Genomic DNA, 19,144 nt, shown 5'->3' with positions numbered 1-19,144 from the left:
CTGCAGTATTATTTGAATTGCCAGAAATCCTCTTTTGGTCAACACTGCTCTTGGGATTGCAATGAAAGTGGTTGAACACAAACAATAAAATGCCACACTGTCTTTTGTCGTCAGTGTTGCATATAAATATAATTTATTAGTTTTAAAAATCACATTTCTTACACTTTATACAATTACGTTGAGACTGGAGCGTCTGTTGAGGATCCTCACTTACAAATCGCACACGTTAGCATCATAAAGCCGTACAACAAATTAGAAAGAAAAAATGGCCACCCCCATTAAGGACATGTAATTCATGTAGGGGAAAAAAAGGTTGCATAGACGGCTTTACAAAAAAAAAATATTACTGATATTGATGTGACAATCATTCATTTCAATTGCATTCCCACCTCAAGTGAACTTCACTCATCTTGTGTCAATTATTTGGCAAAAATCGACTGTACTGTTTACATCTGATCCTAGAAAAATAGATTTTTTTGGGGGGGGGGGCATGAACTACATCCACCTCTCTTTTGGGTCTCCTTTGTCACAATGTACAAATAATCATGAGGAAAAATCCTTGTTCTTAACCTTTTCAAGCCAAACGGTTGGATGAAAGACGGCAAACGGTAATCATTAAAAACCAATGAATTGGCGCTCATTTAGAAAAACAAAAGCATAAATGGGATTATCATTATTCATATTAAATACTATACTATCACAGAACATGAGTCAGTTTGCCGGGTTGCCGTGGAGACCTGACCTCCCAAGACGCTTCTCTTCAACATCCATCTTGGGATTGTTTCTCGTGAATAACCCGAGGCTGTTTCCATGGTGACGGGGTCCATGAATACGACAAAGGTGTGCGGAGGAGCGGTGGCGGCGGTGTTGTTTCCGATATGATGTCAGTGCTCATTGGCGGCGGGCAGGAGGCTGTCGTGGCGGCCCATTTCTTCCAGGACTTGGGCCAGGCGGCTCAGGTTGCCGTCGGGGAAGTGCTGCGCCTCCCACAGGTCCAGGATGACCCCCGTTGGGCTGGACTTGGTAGCAAAGTAGTTCAGGTACCTGAGCATGTAATGCAAAACAACACATGGGGTTCTGGAGTTTAGGGTTAGGGTTTCAAAAAGATGAGGGTTTTTTTAAGTCGGTTTCGGGTTTTGATGTATTTTTCAAAGTCGGTTTTTCAAACCCTTTGCTTGTGTTAAACCCTACTGTAAAACTAATACTCGTTTGAAAGTAGATTTAGGGTTTCAATATATTGTTTCAAACTAGAGTTACTGTTTCAAAGTAGGGTGTCAAACTAGGCTTAGTGTTTCAAAGTAGGCGTTCATCATAAGTTGTTCTTGCCACATGATAAGGAATACACGAGTGTGTGTACTGTATTATATTTGTGTGCTTGTGTGACAATTATGCTTCGTAAGGAGTTTTTAGCCGAAAAAAACGACCATGTATAGGAAGGCGTTTTTAGCCGAAAAAAACGATCATGTATAGTAAAGCGTTTTTAGCCGAAAAAAACGACCATGTATAGTAAGGCATTTTTAGCCGAAAAAAAATCGAAAAAATACGACCATGTATAGTAAGGCTTTTTTAGTAAAAAAAAAACAAAAACAAAACGACCATGTATAGTAAGGCGTTTTAGCCGAAAAAAACGACCGTGTATAGTAAAGGCGTTTTTAGCGACCATGAAAAAAATGACCAGGCGTTTTTAGCCCCCCAAAAAGCGACCATGTATAGTAAGGCGTTTTTAGCCGAAAAAAACAACCATGTATAGTAGGCGTTTTTAGTCCCCCAAAAAACGACCACGTATAGTAAGGCGTTTTTAGCCGAAGAAACCAACCATGTATAGTAAGGCATTTTTAGCCCCCCCAAAAAACGAACATGTATAGTAAGGTGTTTTTAGCCGAAAAAAACAACCATGTATAGTAGGCGTTTTTAGCCCCCCAAAAATCGACCATGTATAGTAAGGCATTTTTAGCCGAAAAAAACCACCATGTATAGTGAAGTGTTTTTAGACGAAAAAAATGACAGACAAAAACGACCATGTATATAGTAAGGCGTTTTTAGCCCCCCAAAAAACGACCATGTAGAGTAAGGCGTTTTTAGCCGAAAAAAACGAACATGTAGAGTAAGGCGTTTTTAGCCGAAAAAAACAACCATGTATAGTAAGGCGTTTTTAGCCGAAAACCCATTTTCCTGCAAACCCTCCAAAGTGCATGTCAAATATGCCTATCACGCAGAGTAAATGACACTGGTGGTGTAGTGGAATACACGCCGACGTTCCGTCCAGTTCAAATCCAGCTCAGTGACGTGGGAAAAACAACACCAAACATTTTTTTTCCTGCAAACCCTCCAGAGTGCATGTCAAACATGCTTATTGTGCCGAAGAAATCACAGACACTGGTAGTGTAGTGGAATACACACCGGCGTTCCGCCCAGGCAACTGCGGTTCAAACCCAACTTTGCGATGTGAGAAAAAAAACAAACAAAAAAATTTTTTTTCCTGCAAATCCTCCAGAGTGCATGCCAAATATGCCTATTGTTCAAAGCAACTCAGAGTCACTGGTGGTGTAGAGGTATACACACTGGCTTTCCGTCCAGGGAGCGCGGGTTCAAACCCCGTCCAGTGACAGCATATACGTCGGTTCCAATGGCCTAAAGCTGGGATAGGCTTCTCAAGTTCCCAGTGATAGTCGTCCATGTAGAAAAGGTCTTTTAGCCCAAACTTAATGACCATGGAGAGTATGGCATTTTTCTTGCCCCTGAAACACGACCATGTATCGTAAGCTGTATTCAGCCCCCCCAAAAAAACGACCATGTATAGTAAGGCGTTATTAGCCGAAAAAAACGACCATGTAGAGTAAGGCATTTTTACCCACCCAAAAAAACGACCATGTAGAGTAAGGCGTTTGTAGCCGAAAAAAACAACCATGTATAGTAAGGCGTTTTTAGCAGAAAAAACGACCATGTACAGTAAGGCGTTTTTAGCCGAAAAAATTTGAAAAAAACAACCATGTATAGTAAGGTGTTTTTAGCCGAAAAAACGAACATGTAGAGTAAGGCGTTTTTAGCCGAAAAAAACGACCATGTATAGTAAGGCCTTTTTAGCCCCCCAAAAAACGACCATGTATAGTAAGGCGTTTTTAGCCGAAAAAAATCGAAAAAAACGACCATGTATAGTAAGGCGTTTTTAGCCCCCCAAAGAACGACCATGTATAGTAAGGCGTTTTTAGCCGAAAAAAAACAACCATGTATAGTAAGGCGTTTTTAGCCGAAAAAAAACGAAAAAAACGACCATGTATAGTAAGGCGTTTTTAGCCCCCCAAAAAAAGACCATGTATAGTAAGGCGTTTTTAGCCAAAAAAAAAACGACCATGTATATTAAAGCGTTTTTGGATGAAATTTTTAGCCGAAAAAAACGACCATGTATATTAAGGCGTTTTTAGCCGAAAATAACAACCATGTATAGTAAGGCATTTTTAGCCCAAAAAAATCGAAAAAAACGACCATGTATAGTAAGGCGTTTTTAGCCGAAAAAAATCGAAAAAAACGACCATGTATAGTAAGGCGTTTTTAGCCGAAAAAAATAAAAAAAAAAACGACCATGTATAGTAAGGCGTTTTTAGCCGAAAAAAATCGAAAAAAACGACCATGTATAGTAAGGCGTTTTTAGCCCCCCAAAAAACGACCATGTATAGTAAGGCGTTTTTAGCCAAAAAAAACGACCATGTATATTAAAGCATTTTTGGATGAATTTTTTAGCCGAAAAAAACGACCATGTATATTAAGGCGTTTTTAGCCCCCCAAAAAACAACCATGTATAGTAAGGCGTTTTTAGCCGAAAAAAATCGAAAAAAATCGAAAAAAACGACCATGTATAGTAAGGCGTTTTTAGCCGAAAAAAAACAACCATGTATAGTAAGGCGTTTTTAGCCGAAAAAAATCGAAAAAAACGACCATGTATAGTAAGGCGTTTTTAGCCGAAAAAAATCGAAAAAAACGACCATGTATAGTAAGGCGTTTTTAGCCCCCCAAAAAACGACCATGTATAGTAAGGCGTTTTTAGCCCCCCAAAAAAAGACCATGTAGAGTAAGGCGTTTTTAGCCAAAAAAAAAACGACCATGTATATTAAAGCGTTTTTGGATGAAATTTTTAGCCGAAAAAAACGACCATGTATATTAAGGCGTTTTTAGCCGAAAAAAACAACCATGTATAGTAAGGCGTTTTTAGCCGAAAAAAATCGGAAAAAACGACCATGTATAGTAAGGCGTTTTTAGCCGAAAAAAACAACCATGTATAGTTAGGCGTTTTTAGCCAAAAAAAATCAAAAAAAACGACCATGTATAGTAAGGCGTTTTTAGCCGAAAAAAACAACCATGTATATAGTAAGGCGTTTTTAGCCAAAAAAAATAAAAAAAAACGACCATGTATAGTAAGGCGTTTTTAGCCGAAAAAACGACCACGTGTAGTAAGGCGTTTTTAGCCCCCCAAAAAACAACCATGTATAGTAAGGCGTTTTTAGCCGAAAAAAACGAACATGTAGAGTAAGGCGTTTTTAGCCGAAAAAAACAACCATGTATAGTGAAGTGTTTTTAGACTAAAAAAATGACAGACAAAAACGACCATGTATAGTAAGGCGTTTTTAGCCGAAAAAAACAACCATGTATAGTAAAGGCGTTTTTAGCCGAAAAAAACAACCATGTATAGTGAAGTGTTTTTAGACGAAAAAAATGACAGACAAAAACGACCATGTACAGTAAGGCGTTTTTAGCCGAAAAAAACTACTACTATATGGTCACCATACTACTATTTCGCTTTTTTCGGGGCAAAAACGCCTTACACTATGTCGTTTTTTTCGGGGCAAAAACGCCTTACTATACTATGTAGTTTTTTTCGGCTAAAAACGCCTTACTGTACATGGTCGTTTTTTTCAGCTAAAAATGTCTCACTATACATGGTTGTTTTTTTTCAGGCTAAAAATGCCTTAGTATATTATGTCGTTTTTTTGGGGGGCAAAAACGCCTTACTATACTGTCATTTTTTGCAGGCAAAAACGCCTTACCATATTCTGTCGTTTTTTTTTCGGGCCAAAAACGCCTTACTATACTATGTCGTTTTTTTTCGGGGCAAAAACGCCTTACTATATTATGTCGTTTTTTACGGGGCAAAAACGCCTTACTATACTGTCGGTTTTTTTGGCTAAAAACGCCTTACTGTACATGATGTTTTTTTTCAGCTAAAAATGTCTCACTATACATGGTTGTTTTTTTTAAGCTAAAAACGCCTTAGTATATTTTTTCGGGCTAAAAACACCTTACTATACTGTAATTTTTTTCGGGCCATAAACGCGTTACTATACTCTGTCGTTTTTTTTTTCGGGGCAAAAACGCCTTACTATACTATGTCGTTTTTTTCGGGGCAAAAACGCCTTACTATACATGGTCGTTTTTTTCGGCTAAAAACTCCTTGCTATACATTGCCGTTTTTTTCGGCTAAAAATGCCTTACTGTACATGGTCGTTTTTTGGGGGGCTAAAACGCCTTACTATACTATGTCGTTTTTTACGGGGCAAAAACGCCTTACTATATATACTGTCGTTTTTTTCGGCTAAAAACGCCTTACTGTACATGGTGGTTTTTTTCAGCTAAAAATGTCTCACTACACATGGTTGTTTTTTTAAGCTAAAAACGCCTTAGTATATTTTTTCGGCTAAAAACTCCTTACTATACATTGCCGTTTTTTTCGGCTAAAAATGCCTTCCAATTCATGGTTGTTTTTTTTCGGGCTAAAAACGATCACGTATAGTAATGCATTTTTCTGAGAAAAAAAATGACCATGTTTAGTAAGCCCTTTTTTTTTTTTTAAAGATGACATGTATAGTAAGAATTTTTTAACGTGTCACTAATATTACAAATCAAGAGAATATGCAAAGTCCACACAGGAGCTTGAGGTGAACCCTGTACCTCCGCGCTAACCAGTCGGCCACCGGGCCGCCCTCGCTTTGTTATGTTACATTTCAAGTTTTAGTAGATAAGTGTTTACCTGTTACTACTACTACTATTACAGATAATGTTTAGAAAATCAAATCGTCATCATGTTCATTAATCATTCAGTATCAATCAAGATAAAGACCTTTACTTTTTGCCCCCCTCCAATACTGTACCCACACCTGTCGAGGTTGAGTTTGTGGGCCAGCATCCTCCAGTCGTTGCCGCGGGTCTGCGGCGCATCCAGGCTGCCGCACAGCTTCTGGCGGATGGAGACGGGGATGCGAAAGGCGTTGGGTCCCACCAGCGTGGTTATGTTGCTGGCCGGGTCCAGCAGTGACGTGTCGATGCTTTGCGAATCCTGCGAGGCACAACATGGAATGCAACATGAAATGCCAATACACACACTTGGGAGTATCAAAAAACCCACATAGCTTTAAAGCCAGCTTGTGAAATTTTGACATGTCTTGGGAAATGCAATAGATGGCCCAAAAAAAAAAGGCTTTCAGCAAAGGCTATTTCAACACAACCTGAATTGTGTCACTTGCGGTGTAAATCCAGCCAAAAATCAAAACGCCGACGTCTATTAAAAAGCTGAAAAAAATCAGACGTTTCATTGCCTTCCGTTTACTGACTGAAGCAAAGTGATTTGGACTTAAAGCAGGCAGAGGGGAGCTTAAGTGCTGCTCGACATTCTCCAGAAGAGAAGAAAAGGAATCCTCTCTGGGATATCATACAACTCATGTCATTAAAGAAGCACAAAAGCACACAATTGCTCCTCCATACTTCATACTCTATTCTTGTGCCAAGAGCCAATATAATCATGATTCTCGCCTCCCACGCAGAAATAGTAGCATTAAAAAAAAAAATCTATGCATACATACATGCATAGACACGCATTCATTGACAGTTGACAATGCAATGTTAATGGTTGACCCCAAAATGTAATTTTTGCAGTCTCCCGAAAGGCCTTATGATTCTGAACGCCTGATGAGTCCACCCGACGGCGGCATCGTGTATTATTTTTCGATACTATTTCCACATTTTTTCCGCATTGCCCACCTCTGATAATGTGGTGTCCAGCTGAAAGATCTGACCTTCCCCCTCCACTTGCCGCACGCAAATCTTGCAGGTAAGGTCCACAGTGGCGGTGGAGAAGCGCTCCAGAGTGAAGCAGCAGTGGAGGTTCCTCTGGGAGCCGTCCCACACTTGCTGGAAACAGAGCTCCTGCAAAAACAAACAAATAAACACTCTTTACCTTTCCTAGAATCCTGGAAAGGATTATTAAAATTTGATGCTACGAAATTAGCATCCGCCCACATTTGTCGGTTCCAAGCTTTCATTGGGGGATCATTTGGACAAATGTCCTTGTGCAGTAAACTACGGGCCCTGGAATTTGCACAAAATGGCCGACTTGCTGTTTAATTTGAGACTTTTTCATATATTCGTTTATGACTGACACGTCCACCCAATTTCCTGATCATTGGAATAACTCTTTACAAATTTCCAGAGGGCGCTACTGAGTAAGTTGTGGGTTGGCGTGCTTGAAACCACCAAACTAAGAACATCCACTTGTCAAAATGAGTTTTCATACCTTATTCACTCCCTCAATTCATGGGGGAAAAATACAAACCCTAATAAAGATAAAAAATGAATAAATAAAATAAAATAAAAATAAATTCTTTGAGCAAGCCCTAAGAAAATAAATGGTAACAATTTTTTTTTATTTTTTTTTTGCACCTGATACTTGGCCAGCAGCTTGCTCTTCCACAGTGTGTGAGGGACGTCATGGATTGAAAGTCTCAGGTTGTGTGTGCTGTCGCTGAAGTTGAGCGTCTTTGGTTCGTCGAGCAACTTCCCGCCCATTTGTTTCTCCATTTGGAGGACTTCCTGAAATTCCGCAAAAAAAAACATACAAACTCAGAAAAAGGCAACACGGCGTGGCAAAAAAAACCAAAAACGCGCACACAACCTTGAGCGCGTCCTGCGTGTCGTCCAGGCAGTAGACACGAATGTGGTACTCGGCGGCGGCGCACGTGAGCGGCCCGAAGATGGCCAGCTTGAGGCGTTTGTTGGTGGCCGCGCTGAGCGATTGGCCCACCAGGCAGTACGTGCCAAGAGTCTCGGTAAGGATGTGGCACGCCTCGTCGTCCATCTGGATGTAGCACGGCGTGGTGAAGTTCTCCTCGCCCACCACCACCACGTCCTGACAAGGAGATGACAAGTCTGAGTCTCATGAAGGGGACAAAGGAGCATATGGAACAAACGGTGTGATTTCATCTGAAAAAGGCAAATCTTGGCCCGGTTGTTATTTTATTCATCCTCTGCTTGATCCTCACTAGGATCGCGGGGGGTGCTGGAGCCTATCCCAGCTGTCTTCGGGCAGCAGGCGGGGGACACCCTGAATCGGTTGCCAGCCAATCGCAGGGCACACAGAAACGAACAACCATTCGCACTCACACTCACACCTAGGGACAATTTAGAGTGTTCAATCAGCCTGCCACGCATGTTTTTGGAATGTGGGAGGAAACCGGAGCACCCGGAGAAAACCCACGCAGGCCCGGGGAGAACATGCAAACTCCACACAGGTAGGCCGGAGCTGGAATCGAACCCGGTACCTCTGCACTGTGAAGCCGACGATCTAACCACTGGACTACCGGGCCGCCCTCGGTTGTTATTTTATTTTTATTTTATTTTTCGCTGAGCGAGATAGCAGCTCAATGTTCAGGATTGACGTCGACAAAAGCCAGAAGATAGTTAAACCTGCCTCAGACCGTCTCTTGGAAAAGGAAGTGCCCATTTCTTTTCCTTGATCTTTCCACACTCTCCGTTATAATCCGTGCGAACAGGCAGCGCGGCATTAAATCAGACTATTAGCGGAGACGGAATAGAAATTGAAGGATTGGGTTTGTGAGTCGGGGCCGTTTAAGCGGCGCGTTAGCGGCGATCATTCGGCTGCTCTGGGACGTTGAACCGCGATCGTTGATTTGAGCTGGCGGAACAGTCAAATAAAAACACTAAAATTCAAATCTTCCTTTGCTGTATGACTAAATCATCAGCACAGTGAAAGCTGTGATGCTATTTTCTTCGCGGTACTGTACATTCACCAGCGGCAAAAAAAAAAAAAACAGAATCAAATGATCATAAAAAGCTAATTTAAAGGAAACAAATTGGTTCAAACTGTCGAAAATATTTCTTCATAAATTGATATGAAATCTCAGCGTATGATACCGATTTGCAAATTGCGTCTTCTGCAGAGTCCGTTTGACAGCCGCATTTTTTTTTTTTTTGACAGACACTATTAATTTGAGCAATATTTCACGGTGCCTCAACCCTCAACGGGAAAAAAAAGAGCTCATAAAGTCAGGACGTTGGCGCCGCATTGGGCCTCGCATCCGCATTTCCGACAGGTCCGAGATTTGATCAATGCTTATGACTTCCTTCAAGAATCCCGGCTCGCTCCAGGTAATTCATCTGTGTCAGAGGCACGCTGACACCTCCCCCCCATAAACTCACACAGTAGCGGCTGCGCTGGCAAATGCGCCGAGACTTGAGCATCTTACGAGACACGGTTCAATGGCGAGCTGACAGAAGCAATCTAGTCAATGGGAAACGCCGCACATTCGGTATATGTGGTTGTATCGGCAGTGCTAAAACATCCGCAGCGAGCCCTTGTTTATCACCCCCCCCCCCACCCCCCCATTGAAACGAATGGAAATGCCATGAATCAGTACCTCCCAAATGCTCTGCGGCGATTGGCTCTTGAGCTGGATCAACCAGTCCTGTTGGCCGTCCGAGACGGCGCAATGGTGCATGGTGAGTACCAGGGGCCGCGTCAAAAGGGCTCCCGGAGGGCCGCAGCTCACCACGGGGCTCAAAACCGCTTGCCCGTCTTCCACTGAGGGCCTGAAAGGCGGGCGGAAAAAGGGAGACAAGGATTCGGGGCACATGTTCAACATTCATGGTCTGCTTCCCTCCCCGCCCCCCCCCAAAAAAACCCTAACAAAACTCTTTGTTTATGTGTATCTGACCTCCCGTGCAAAGGTTTCCTACCTCAAGGTTTCTTTCCTCTGGACGGTCACGTACATTTCATACACTCGACCCTGTGGGATGGCTCCTGCCGGGATGAGAAGACTCACACCTGGAATGTATAAACACACAAAATGAAATATTATGCATTATATATTTTTTTTCCAATATTTAATTATTGGACAAACTGTGATCCTAAAAACTCTATAACTTCCACTAACAACCCAGGCTAAACTTAGCTCCTCCTCCTTGAGATGTATCACCACATTATACTTCCTTGACACCAATTACTACTTTCCTGGTGCGCTCTCGTGGCATCTTTAGCTTTTTCTGTCAAAACTTCCACAGGAGGGGGCGGGGGGTGAATTTGTGAATAGCGAACAAGTGAGTGTATTTTGTCATAAAAGTTTAGTGATGACAGTTTGACATGGGAAGTCCAGTTTTAATTCCTCAAATTTGGGAAAATAAAATATTTGGAAAGATGAAGAAAATGGCAGAGCCGCACATCAATAATAATGTGAGATAAATGGAAAAGAAAGCTTTGATGTTAAAAAAAATAAATATGTACATCACTTCATATAGGTGCATGGGAGGAATGGGACATTTTCATTCGAAAATCAATGAGCTCTTCCCTCGTCATGGGATTCTCATATTGCTGCTCATGGCGTGATTTACATTTTTCCATCTCCCATCGATTTCCTTTGATGCCTTGTCAGAAATGCCTTTGAAAGGATTCCCTCATGGGCACACAAACACACACACACACACACACGCCCCAGTGTCGGATAGCGCATTGATTTCTCCTTGTCCTTGAAGTGAACTTTTCAACAACAACAAAAAAAGGTGACAAGTCGGCTTCTCGTCTTGGCCGGCAAAGTAATCACAAGTCGGCCATGGGGACCTCATTGCAGCAAACTTTTAAAAGACAATTTTCTTACTCACAGTTCACCCCAACAACTCCCTTAACGATATTTCATTAAGAGTTCTCCAACGTTTTGGGAGTCCCGGGACTCCTTGCGGGGAAGATTTTTTTTTTTCTTTCCAAAGACCCCTCTGATCATCCCAATGCTAATTAAAACTAGCTACCACACGTGCCCCTAAATACCACAGGAATTGAGCACTTTCTATTTTTATTTTATTTTTTGAAGTCTGTGTTTGTTAGCTTTGGGTCAAATGTTTCAGAATGCCAATGCTGGCGATCAGGTCACTGTCTAGAGAAAATTAACAATTGGATGTCGTCACATTTCCTTCAATTAAATGAAAAAACAGAAGGAATTGCTTTTCGCATGAAAGACAAGAGGACTGCTGTTGGAAAACACCTGGAGTATTGTGATTAATTTTCAAGGACAAGAATAAAGTCATATTTTATCAACAAAGGCATAGTAATCTTTACCAGCAGCAGGATGTTTTTTTTTTTGGTCAACATAAAAAGTTGTAGAGTTACAAAAATAAACTCGGAACATTCCAATATTAAGCACCATGCACAGACAGTCAAGTCTCCACTATCATCCGCTGGCGCCCACGTCACTCACCATATCTGTACACACTCAAAGTCACAGATACAATGTGTGTACAATGTGAAGACGGTAACCAAAAGTCGACAAAAATAATAATAATACCTGCACTGTAAATGTTATATGTGATTCATAATGATTTTTCAAAAAAATCTGATTACGATATTAATTGATGGAATAATCGGTAGTATCGTGTATTTGATCTGTTTGTTGATGTGTTGAGGGCAGTCGTTCTCCAAGTGGGGTCCCCATAGTAGGTACAGTATGCACTTTTTTAAAATAATACAACATAGTGAACCAAGAAATTATTCTATGGACCCTCAAGCCACAACTCATGGACCCCCAGAGGGAACGGGGACCTCAGTTTGAGGAGCTTTGACTTTGGCACGTGAACTGATGAAATATTCTCACGTCCTCCTTCCCTTGTGTTTGTGTAACATGACGAGGTGCCTTTTCCAAAGTACAGCTGAGAACAATTTGGCAGCAATCAAAATGAAGAGCTGAGAACTTTGAGAAACCGGAGGAGACGTCGTCGCCTTTAATGTCGCAGCTCGTTTGTCTGCGGCTGTCAGCGTTGCCGGGGGGGCGGGGGGGAAACTGACGAGGGCTCGCGTTTGAAACGAGGACATCCGAGCGCACGGAAAAAGCTGTTTGCCAGCGAGACGCTCTGATCCTTCGCGCACGTTGCGCACCTTTGCTCTCACTCAGCGTCACGAGTGCAGTCGCGGAGAGTCGCGCGGATCGCTTACGTACGCCACAGCGAGTCATTTGAAAGGTTATCGTGCTCGAAATGATACAAGACATCATTTTAATCCAAACAAAGCATCAGCTCCTTGTAATTGTCTACTGTACCTGAATTTGGGACAATGAGGTGGCCCCCTTGCGAGCTGAAGGATCCCACCGCAGTACAGGAAGGGTCCCTGGATCGCAGCAGCGTTTGCGTGCGCCGCCCGATCGTGCCTTCGCCGCTGTCCAGCAGGCAGTGCGGCGGCTTGGGCGACAGCTTGGAGAACTCGCCTCCCAGGTCGTCCTGCGGCGTCACCAGGCCGGAGGAATTGTACACTTTGATCTTGAGGTTGGGCAGAGGGTCCAGCAGGGGCGAGTTGGTCATGGGGATTTTGTCGGCCACGTCGTGCAGGGCGTAGACGGGGCCTCGGTACATGGCGGCCGCCGAGGTCAGGTCAGGGGGTGCCGTAAGAAGATCGGCTGGCGTGAGAAGCGAAAAAAGAGACCGTGAGATGTTTGTTTGGGTGACCAAAAAAAAAAAAAAATCAAAATGACCTCGAGGAAATGAAGCGGTGGCCTCAATCAGCGGGACTGCCGCGCCCGCCCGCTTTTGCCCGCCCGCTTTTTACTCATTAGGAAAGTCAAGTCTGCCACAACGCAACATTACTCAGTCTGAGGAGCTGAAGGCACAGCTGGGATTCATGAGTGCCAGATGGCAGCGCTAAGGCTGCGTTTAGCCGCTAGGTACAAGGATGAATGTTTCTCGTCTGGGCTGAGGACATGCTGCTCTGCCACTCGTTCTTGCTCGCTTCAAGATGAGATGTGCGCAAATGAACAGATTGACTCTTCAACAAGTCGCTTTTCGGTGGAGTTGATGGCACACCGACAGGTACTTTTTACATTCAAAGGTTGGCAAACTGTTAGCTCATCTTGAACATTTCCTTGAGGAAAAAAAAAATGGCTCCGAAAGTTGAACATTCAGAAGTATTTTGATGACTAAAATGATGATTAAAAATTGATGACTAAAAACAGAAACGCGAGTCGCGGCGAGCCGAACCTTTACGCGTCGTCTTGATGCTGACGGGCTGGAAGCCTCCGTTGAGGGCGGAGGAGTCCAAAATGTCCGAGTCGAAGTCGCGGTGGTTCTTCCGGTAGATGAAGAGCGCCACCACCACGGAGATGATCAGGCACATGATCACGGCGATGACGATGCCCACGTAGAGCGCCACGTCGTCCGTGCTGGGGGCCACTGCACAAGGGAACAAAAACAGGGAAGATGTAGATGCGCCATACATTATATTATGTATATTATTCATTCGTTCATTCATTCATTCATTCATCTTCCGAGCCGCTTGATCCTCACTAGGGTCGCGGGGGGTGCTGGAGCCTATCCCAGCTTTCTCCAGGCAGTAGGTGGGGGACACCCTGTATCGGATGCCAGCCAATCGCAGGGCACACAGAGACGAACAACCATTCGCACTCACACTCACACCTAGGGACAATTTAGAGTGTTCAATCAGCCTGCCACGCATGTTTTTGGAATGTGGGAGGAAACCGAAGCACCCGGAGAAAACCCACCCGGGGAGAACATGCAAACTCCACACGGGGAGGTCGGAGCTGGAATCGAACCCTGCACCTCTGCACTGTGAAGCCGACTTGCTAACCACTGGACTACCGGGCCGCCCTGTGTATATTATATTATCATATATTATATCATTATCATATATTATCATATTTTGTTGGCCATGGATATCACAGTCTCGCGTCATCCATCTGCCTTGGATACCCGCTTCCCATTATTTGGGAAAATTCATTTTTGTGCTTCCTGTTATGAAAGTCAAGTCCATCCAATTTTATGTCGATCGGTGAACATGGTGTCCGGAACGACATTTGCCGCTTTCCAAAAAGGCAAAAGAAAAAGACTCCAAGAGGGGCCTTCGTACTGCTTGGGCCCGTCATTCGTCAATACATTAAGTCAATAAAACAAACTAATATCCTGGTTAGGATTGAGGCCGGATATTAATAAAAAAAAATGAACACCAAATATTCTGTTCTTGCCTTCATTTTGCGGGCTGCTATTGTGTAATTCAAGAGAAAGGCGATGATATGAAAAGCTTTGTGGCGCATCACGGCGCTTTCACATCGTTCATGTTTCGCACGGCGTTCACTGCAGGGGGAAAAGGGGGCAAGGTGGACGAGGGTCGCTGATTGCAAAGCAAACAAATAGTTAGTAGCCTGGCGCGGTTTCACTCTTGTTTGGATGTGAAGTCGGCTGCAGTTCGGCAATGTGGATTAATCATCACCGCCACTGTTACTGTGAAGGAGGAGATGACTAAAGACGGCCAGAAAAAGGGTTCGCAACAGGATCTTGAGGGGTTCAGGCTCTTCCGTGAGCTACCGTTATTTTTGAGACGTGAGGTGTGTTTTACACTTCTTCAAATTTCTGGCTTTTTTTCCCCAATGGAGCTTAAAATTCATTCATACATCTTCCGAGCCGCTTGATCCTCACTAGGGTGCTGGAGCCTATCCCAGCTGTCTCCGGCAGTAGGCGGGGGACACCCTGAATCGGTTGCCAGCCAATCGCAGGGCACACAGAAATGAACAACCATTTGCACTCACACTCACACCTAGGGACAATTTAGATTGTTCAATCAGCCTGCCATGCATGTTTTTGGAATGTGGGAGGAAACCGGAGCACCCGGAGAAAACCCACGCAGACCCGGGGAGAACATGCAAACTCCACACAGGGAGGCCGGAGCTGGAATCGAACCCGGTACCTCTGCACTGTGAAGCCGACGTGCTAACCACTGGACCAACGGGCCGCCGGAGCTTAAAATACCACCCAAAAATCTTATTCTTCTCACTCTTTTCCAGTGTGCAAGTGCTTTTTCCCCCCCCTTGATTATATAACGTTTATTTATCCTGCCGTCATTTTCATTTAATAAGCGAACAGAAAGAAATATCTGGGAAAAAAATGCTCCCAATCAGTTTTGTCCATTGCATACATTTGTTTAAGATGCTTGCACATTAGCCAGTAGATGGCAGCAAATGCCATAAAAGTCCACAGACTGCACACTGTCTCTGCCAAACTGTATTTCAGCACAAAAGGATGATAAAGAGGGGTGGGGTTGGGGGGGGTGGGGTGGGGTGGGGGGGGTGGGGAATCCAGCATGACCACCGTCGCAGAACCAACACGACAATGACTAAAATCCACAATTAAGTCAGGTGGAAAAATGCAGGATTTCTGAAGTCTGAAGTGTCGGGATAACATCGTCATCCCCATCCTAATCCTTCCGTTGCCACAGACGGGAAACGACAGCCGAGCGGGGAGCCGAGTGATGAAAGCGGGAGAATCTAATTTCACTTCTCCAACTTCCCTGCGGTTATTTAACGTGCAGACCCCCCCCACCCCCACACACACACACCCCACTTCCCTTTCTCCGATTTCTCCCCCCACCCACCGCGGAACAATCTTCCGTCCGTACTTTGATGATAAAGACGGCAACCTGCTAAGTGTACGCATTAAAATGTATCACTTAGATGAATACATCCCTTTGAATGTGAGCCATTGTCAGCGCTCGGAAAAAGTACAAGGAGTGGAAATGAAAAGGGATTATTGTTATGATTATGATTATGATTATGATTACTACAACGATGCAGACGTGAGAATTGACATCCGGCTTGCCAAACAACGTAAAGACAGGTCACTGGGCGGTGACAAAATAACAATACGTTGATATTAGAGAGGTGCTTCGGCATGGAAGTGGAAATTTGGTGTGACGATGAAATTATGTAAATTAGTCTCATTGAGATGTCACAACATGGCAAATTTAAGACCGGTTTGCTCACCGACGTTTTCAGAAATGAGCATCTCACGAAAGATTTATTGGGTCATGCGGCTTCCCACTTGATGGGTGAGCAGGCGCTGCAGAGATCCAGTCAATTTTCCTCATTTAAACAAGTCATAGCCCAAGTATGAATATGAGCGTGAATGTGCTGCAAAGCACAATTAGATATTGACTTTTCTCCCCGCGTAAAGGACATCATTTGGAAAAACACAATCAAACAGCTGCCTTCGCCGAGCGAAGGGTCGGCACTCGGGTCGGTTTTTATTGGGTTGCCGATTGTCGGCGTGAAAATGCTGTAAGCGGTTTTATTGATCTACACGAAGGAACATAATTTGGCTGCAATTGGCTTTATGATTCATGTTTGTTGTGGGTCTGATGGCCGCACTGATCTATTTTGGCCTATGTTTAAATAGCCCCCCCACACCCTAATAAATAAAACAGGACGCTGTTCTGACTGGTAAAGGGCTCCTTCAAATAGACGGCAACCTTTCACCATCACAAAAAAAATAGCCTGGTCGGAATTATCCCAATACATTGACACGATTGCTGAGTCCATTTGAACTTGGTGCTAACCAAAACAGCATCAGCTACCAGGTAAGATTTTTTTTTTTTTTTAAACAAAAGGCCTCCAATTCATTAGAAAATAATGTGAAGAGCCTGAAGCTTTGGTACTGAGAAGTATGGAGAAAAGAGTGTCAGAAAAGACAAGACATGGAAATGATAAACAACAAATGAAAGTAAACAAGCAACTCACATGTATTTCCCAAATCAAGCTTCCCTTTAGCCTCAGCTGACTTCTGATATAAGGAACCTTGAGGGAGAGAGGGAGGGAATGGACGGGAGAGTTATGGGGTGGGGTAGGGTGGGGGGTAGAGTTGGAACATGGCGGGAGAGAGGGATGATGAAAATCAAATTTAAGCCAACAGAAAAACAAACGCAACAAATGAGACAGCAACAAAGTCATGAGTAGGAAAAATGACACGGGGGAAGCCATCCTTCTTGATTTGGTCCCTCCCTTCTCCGGCATGGAGACCGATGAGGAGCGACTGAGGGAACGCAGGGTTCGGGTGAGAGAGAGAGAGAGACGCCATCCATCAAGCCGGTTTAGAAGCTCAACTAGAGTGGCGCCGTTAGTGCTGGGCAGGTGAGGGGAACGGCGTACTGTCATCAGTATTCAACAGAAGCAGAAAGTCTGCTGTGTGTCACAGCGGCGGAAATCAAGGCTGGATTTATACGGCAGGTCCAAGTGCTCAGTTCCGATTTAATACCTGTATCTGATTTATTTTATTTATTTTTGGACACATACCCAATATGACTGTGGTAACCTCAGGATATTTTTTTTAGCCGCGCAAGCTAGCCGGGGGCGGCCCGGTAGTCCAGTGGTTAGCACGTCGGCTTCACAGTGCAGAGGTACCGGGTTCGATTCCAGCTCCGGCCTCCCTGTGTGGAGTTTGCATGTTCTCCCCGGGCCTGCGTGGGTTTTCTCCGGGTGCTCCGGTTTCCTCCCACATTCCAAAAACATGCATAGCAGGCTGATTGAACACTCTAAATTGTCCCTAGGTGTGAGTGTGAGCGTGGATGGTTGTTCGTCTCTGTGTGCCCTGTGATTGGCTGGCAACCAATTCAGGGTGTCCTCCGCCTGCTGCCCGAAGACAGCTGGGATAGGCTCCAGCACCCCCCGCGACCCTAGTGAGGATCAAGCGGCGCGGAAGGTGAATGAATGAATGAAGCTAGCCGGTCGCAGCTTGTCGATGTTGCAGAGCAGTTAGCTTAGCATCGAAGGGAACCTAACTAACCTAGTCGCAATTTTTGTGCGGAGACTGGTCACGTCTCATATTTATTATTGTTTTGACACAGTTTGTGACATCTTGGTGCCAAGCACTAATGCTTAACTAAGGGAGGAGCTTCATTTGGTCAGACCATAGATTTGTACAAGAGTAGTGCTTTGCTGCCATCTATTGATAATTATACACCTTTATGTGGGGTTTTTCAGTTACATGATTTTTGACATTCACAGCAGGGCTCCGTCTCCATCCCACAGGAATTTACACAATACATTTGTGCAAATCCAGCCAAAGTGAGTCTGAAAAATAATGATGTTAGGAAATACAGGAAAGTAGTCAGCTTGAAAGATGAAGAAGAAAAAGTATTGGAGACAAATCCAGCAAAAGAGACAAGTCCAGGAGTCGTTACGTCCGCTTTACCAATACACGATAAAGATTTCTTAGCCAATGCAAGCAGAGATGGAAGAGGAGGGCTTCCTGCCACGCATAGTGCACGACGACACATAATATTCGCTCTCACAGGGGCCTTCCATAAACAACTAGACAAACAATGTTGTCTCTATCGGCGAGGCAGAGAGCCACAGGAAGACGAGTGGCCAGCAGCAAAATCAATGAGGTGATAGATGAGGACCACTTGTTGGTGCAATCAGCAAACGGGGAGGCCGGCCTATCCAGGCTATCTTTTGGTAAGAGAAGTGGGGTACACCCTGAACTGGTCACTAGCCAATTACAGCTGACAAACAAGCATCGAAACTCACGTTCACATCGACTCACCCTTTGAAGTGCCTGACTGATACGCAATGAAAAGGGAATGGACATTTTTCCGAATGATGGAGTACCCTGCTGGTGGTTTAGGGGTACTGCAGGAGTGAATACATATAAGCGTATTATTTGTTTTTCTTAATGGATCATCTCGAGAAATCAAACGAGAAATATTGTCACGGGAATCCACAGTACAACAGTGACTGTCCACTCTCTGGTATTTGATAAGAGTGAAGCATTTGACCTTGAGGGCGTTCGCTCGCCAAGTTAATGTCAGCAAAATGTTGCGTCTGAAAAAGAGCACTGGGAAAGCAACTATGGGGCGCACGAGAGCGGAAAACAGAGAGAGCAAAAGATGGGTGCCAGACGGTCTGACTCGCTGACCTGTGAAAGCTGCGTCGGAGATGTAAGCTTCTGAGGGTGCATTCACATTGCATGGTTCAAGTGGCACTCGTGTATATTTTAAACATCGGCGCATATCAATAAAGTAGAATGTAGAGGGAAACATTTTATTTTA

General features: G+C 44.0%; 1 protein-coding gene across 4 annotated transcripts in view; it reads right to left on the bottom strand.

Annotated features, from left to right (window-relative positions):
• Positions 1 to 81: 81 nt before the first annotated feature.
• Positions 82 to 19,144, bottom strand: part of unc5cb (unc-5 netrin receptor Cb) — a 105,830-nt gene continuing 86,767 nt past the window's right edge. For 2 of the 4 annotated variants that reach the window (XM_052051472.1, XM_052051474.1), the window contains exons 8-17: positions 16,836 to 16,892; positions 13,291 to 13,482; positions 12,360 to 12,713; positions 10,018 to 10,105; positions 9,699 to 9,870; positions 7,937 to 8,170; positions 7,705 to 7,854; positions 7,027 to 7,191; positions 6,147 to 6,325; positions 82 to 1,044 (exon numbers count right to left, since the gene is read on the bottom strand). In XM_052051472.1, the coding sequence (XP_051907432.1) occupies positions 885 to 1,044; positions 6,147 to 6,325; positions 7,027 to 7,191; positions 7,705 to 7,854; positions 7,937 to 8,170; positions 9,699 to 9,870; positions 10,018 to 10,105; positions 12,360 to 12,713; positions 13,291 to 13,482; positions 16,836 to 16,892 (1,751 nt within the window). In that variant the 3' untranslated portion in view covers positions 82 to 884. The remainder of the gene's footprint in view (positions 1,045 to 6,146; positions 6,326 to 7,026; positions 7,192 to 7,704; positions 7,855 to 7,936; positions 8,171 to 9,698; positions 9,871 to 10,017; positions 10,106 to 12,359; positions 12,714 to 13,290; positions 13,483 to 16,835; positions 16,893 to 19,144) is intronic. The other 2 variants (XM_052051473.1, XM_052051475.1) reach the window with 1 other exon arrangement.

The sequence above is a fragment of the Hippocampus zosterae genome, chromosome 18, assembly GCF_025434085.1.
Source record: "Hippocampus zosterae strain Florida chromosome 18, ASM2543408v3, whole genome shotgun sequence".
NCBI lineage: Eukaryota > Metazoa > Chordata > Actinopteri > Syngnathiformes > Syngnathidae > Hippocampus > Hippocampus zosterae.
This window is presented reverse-complemented; position numbering and strand designations above follow the sequence as displayed.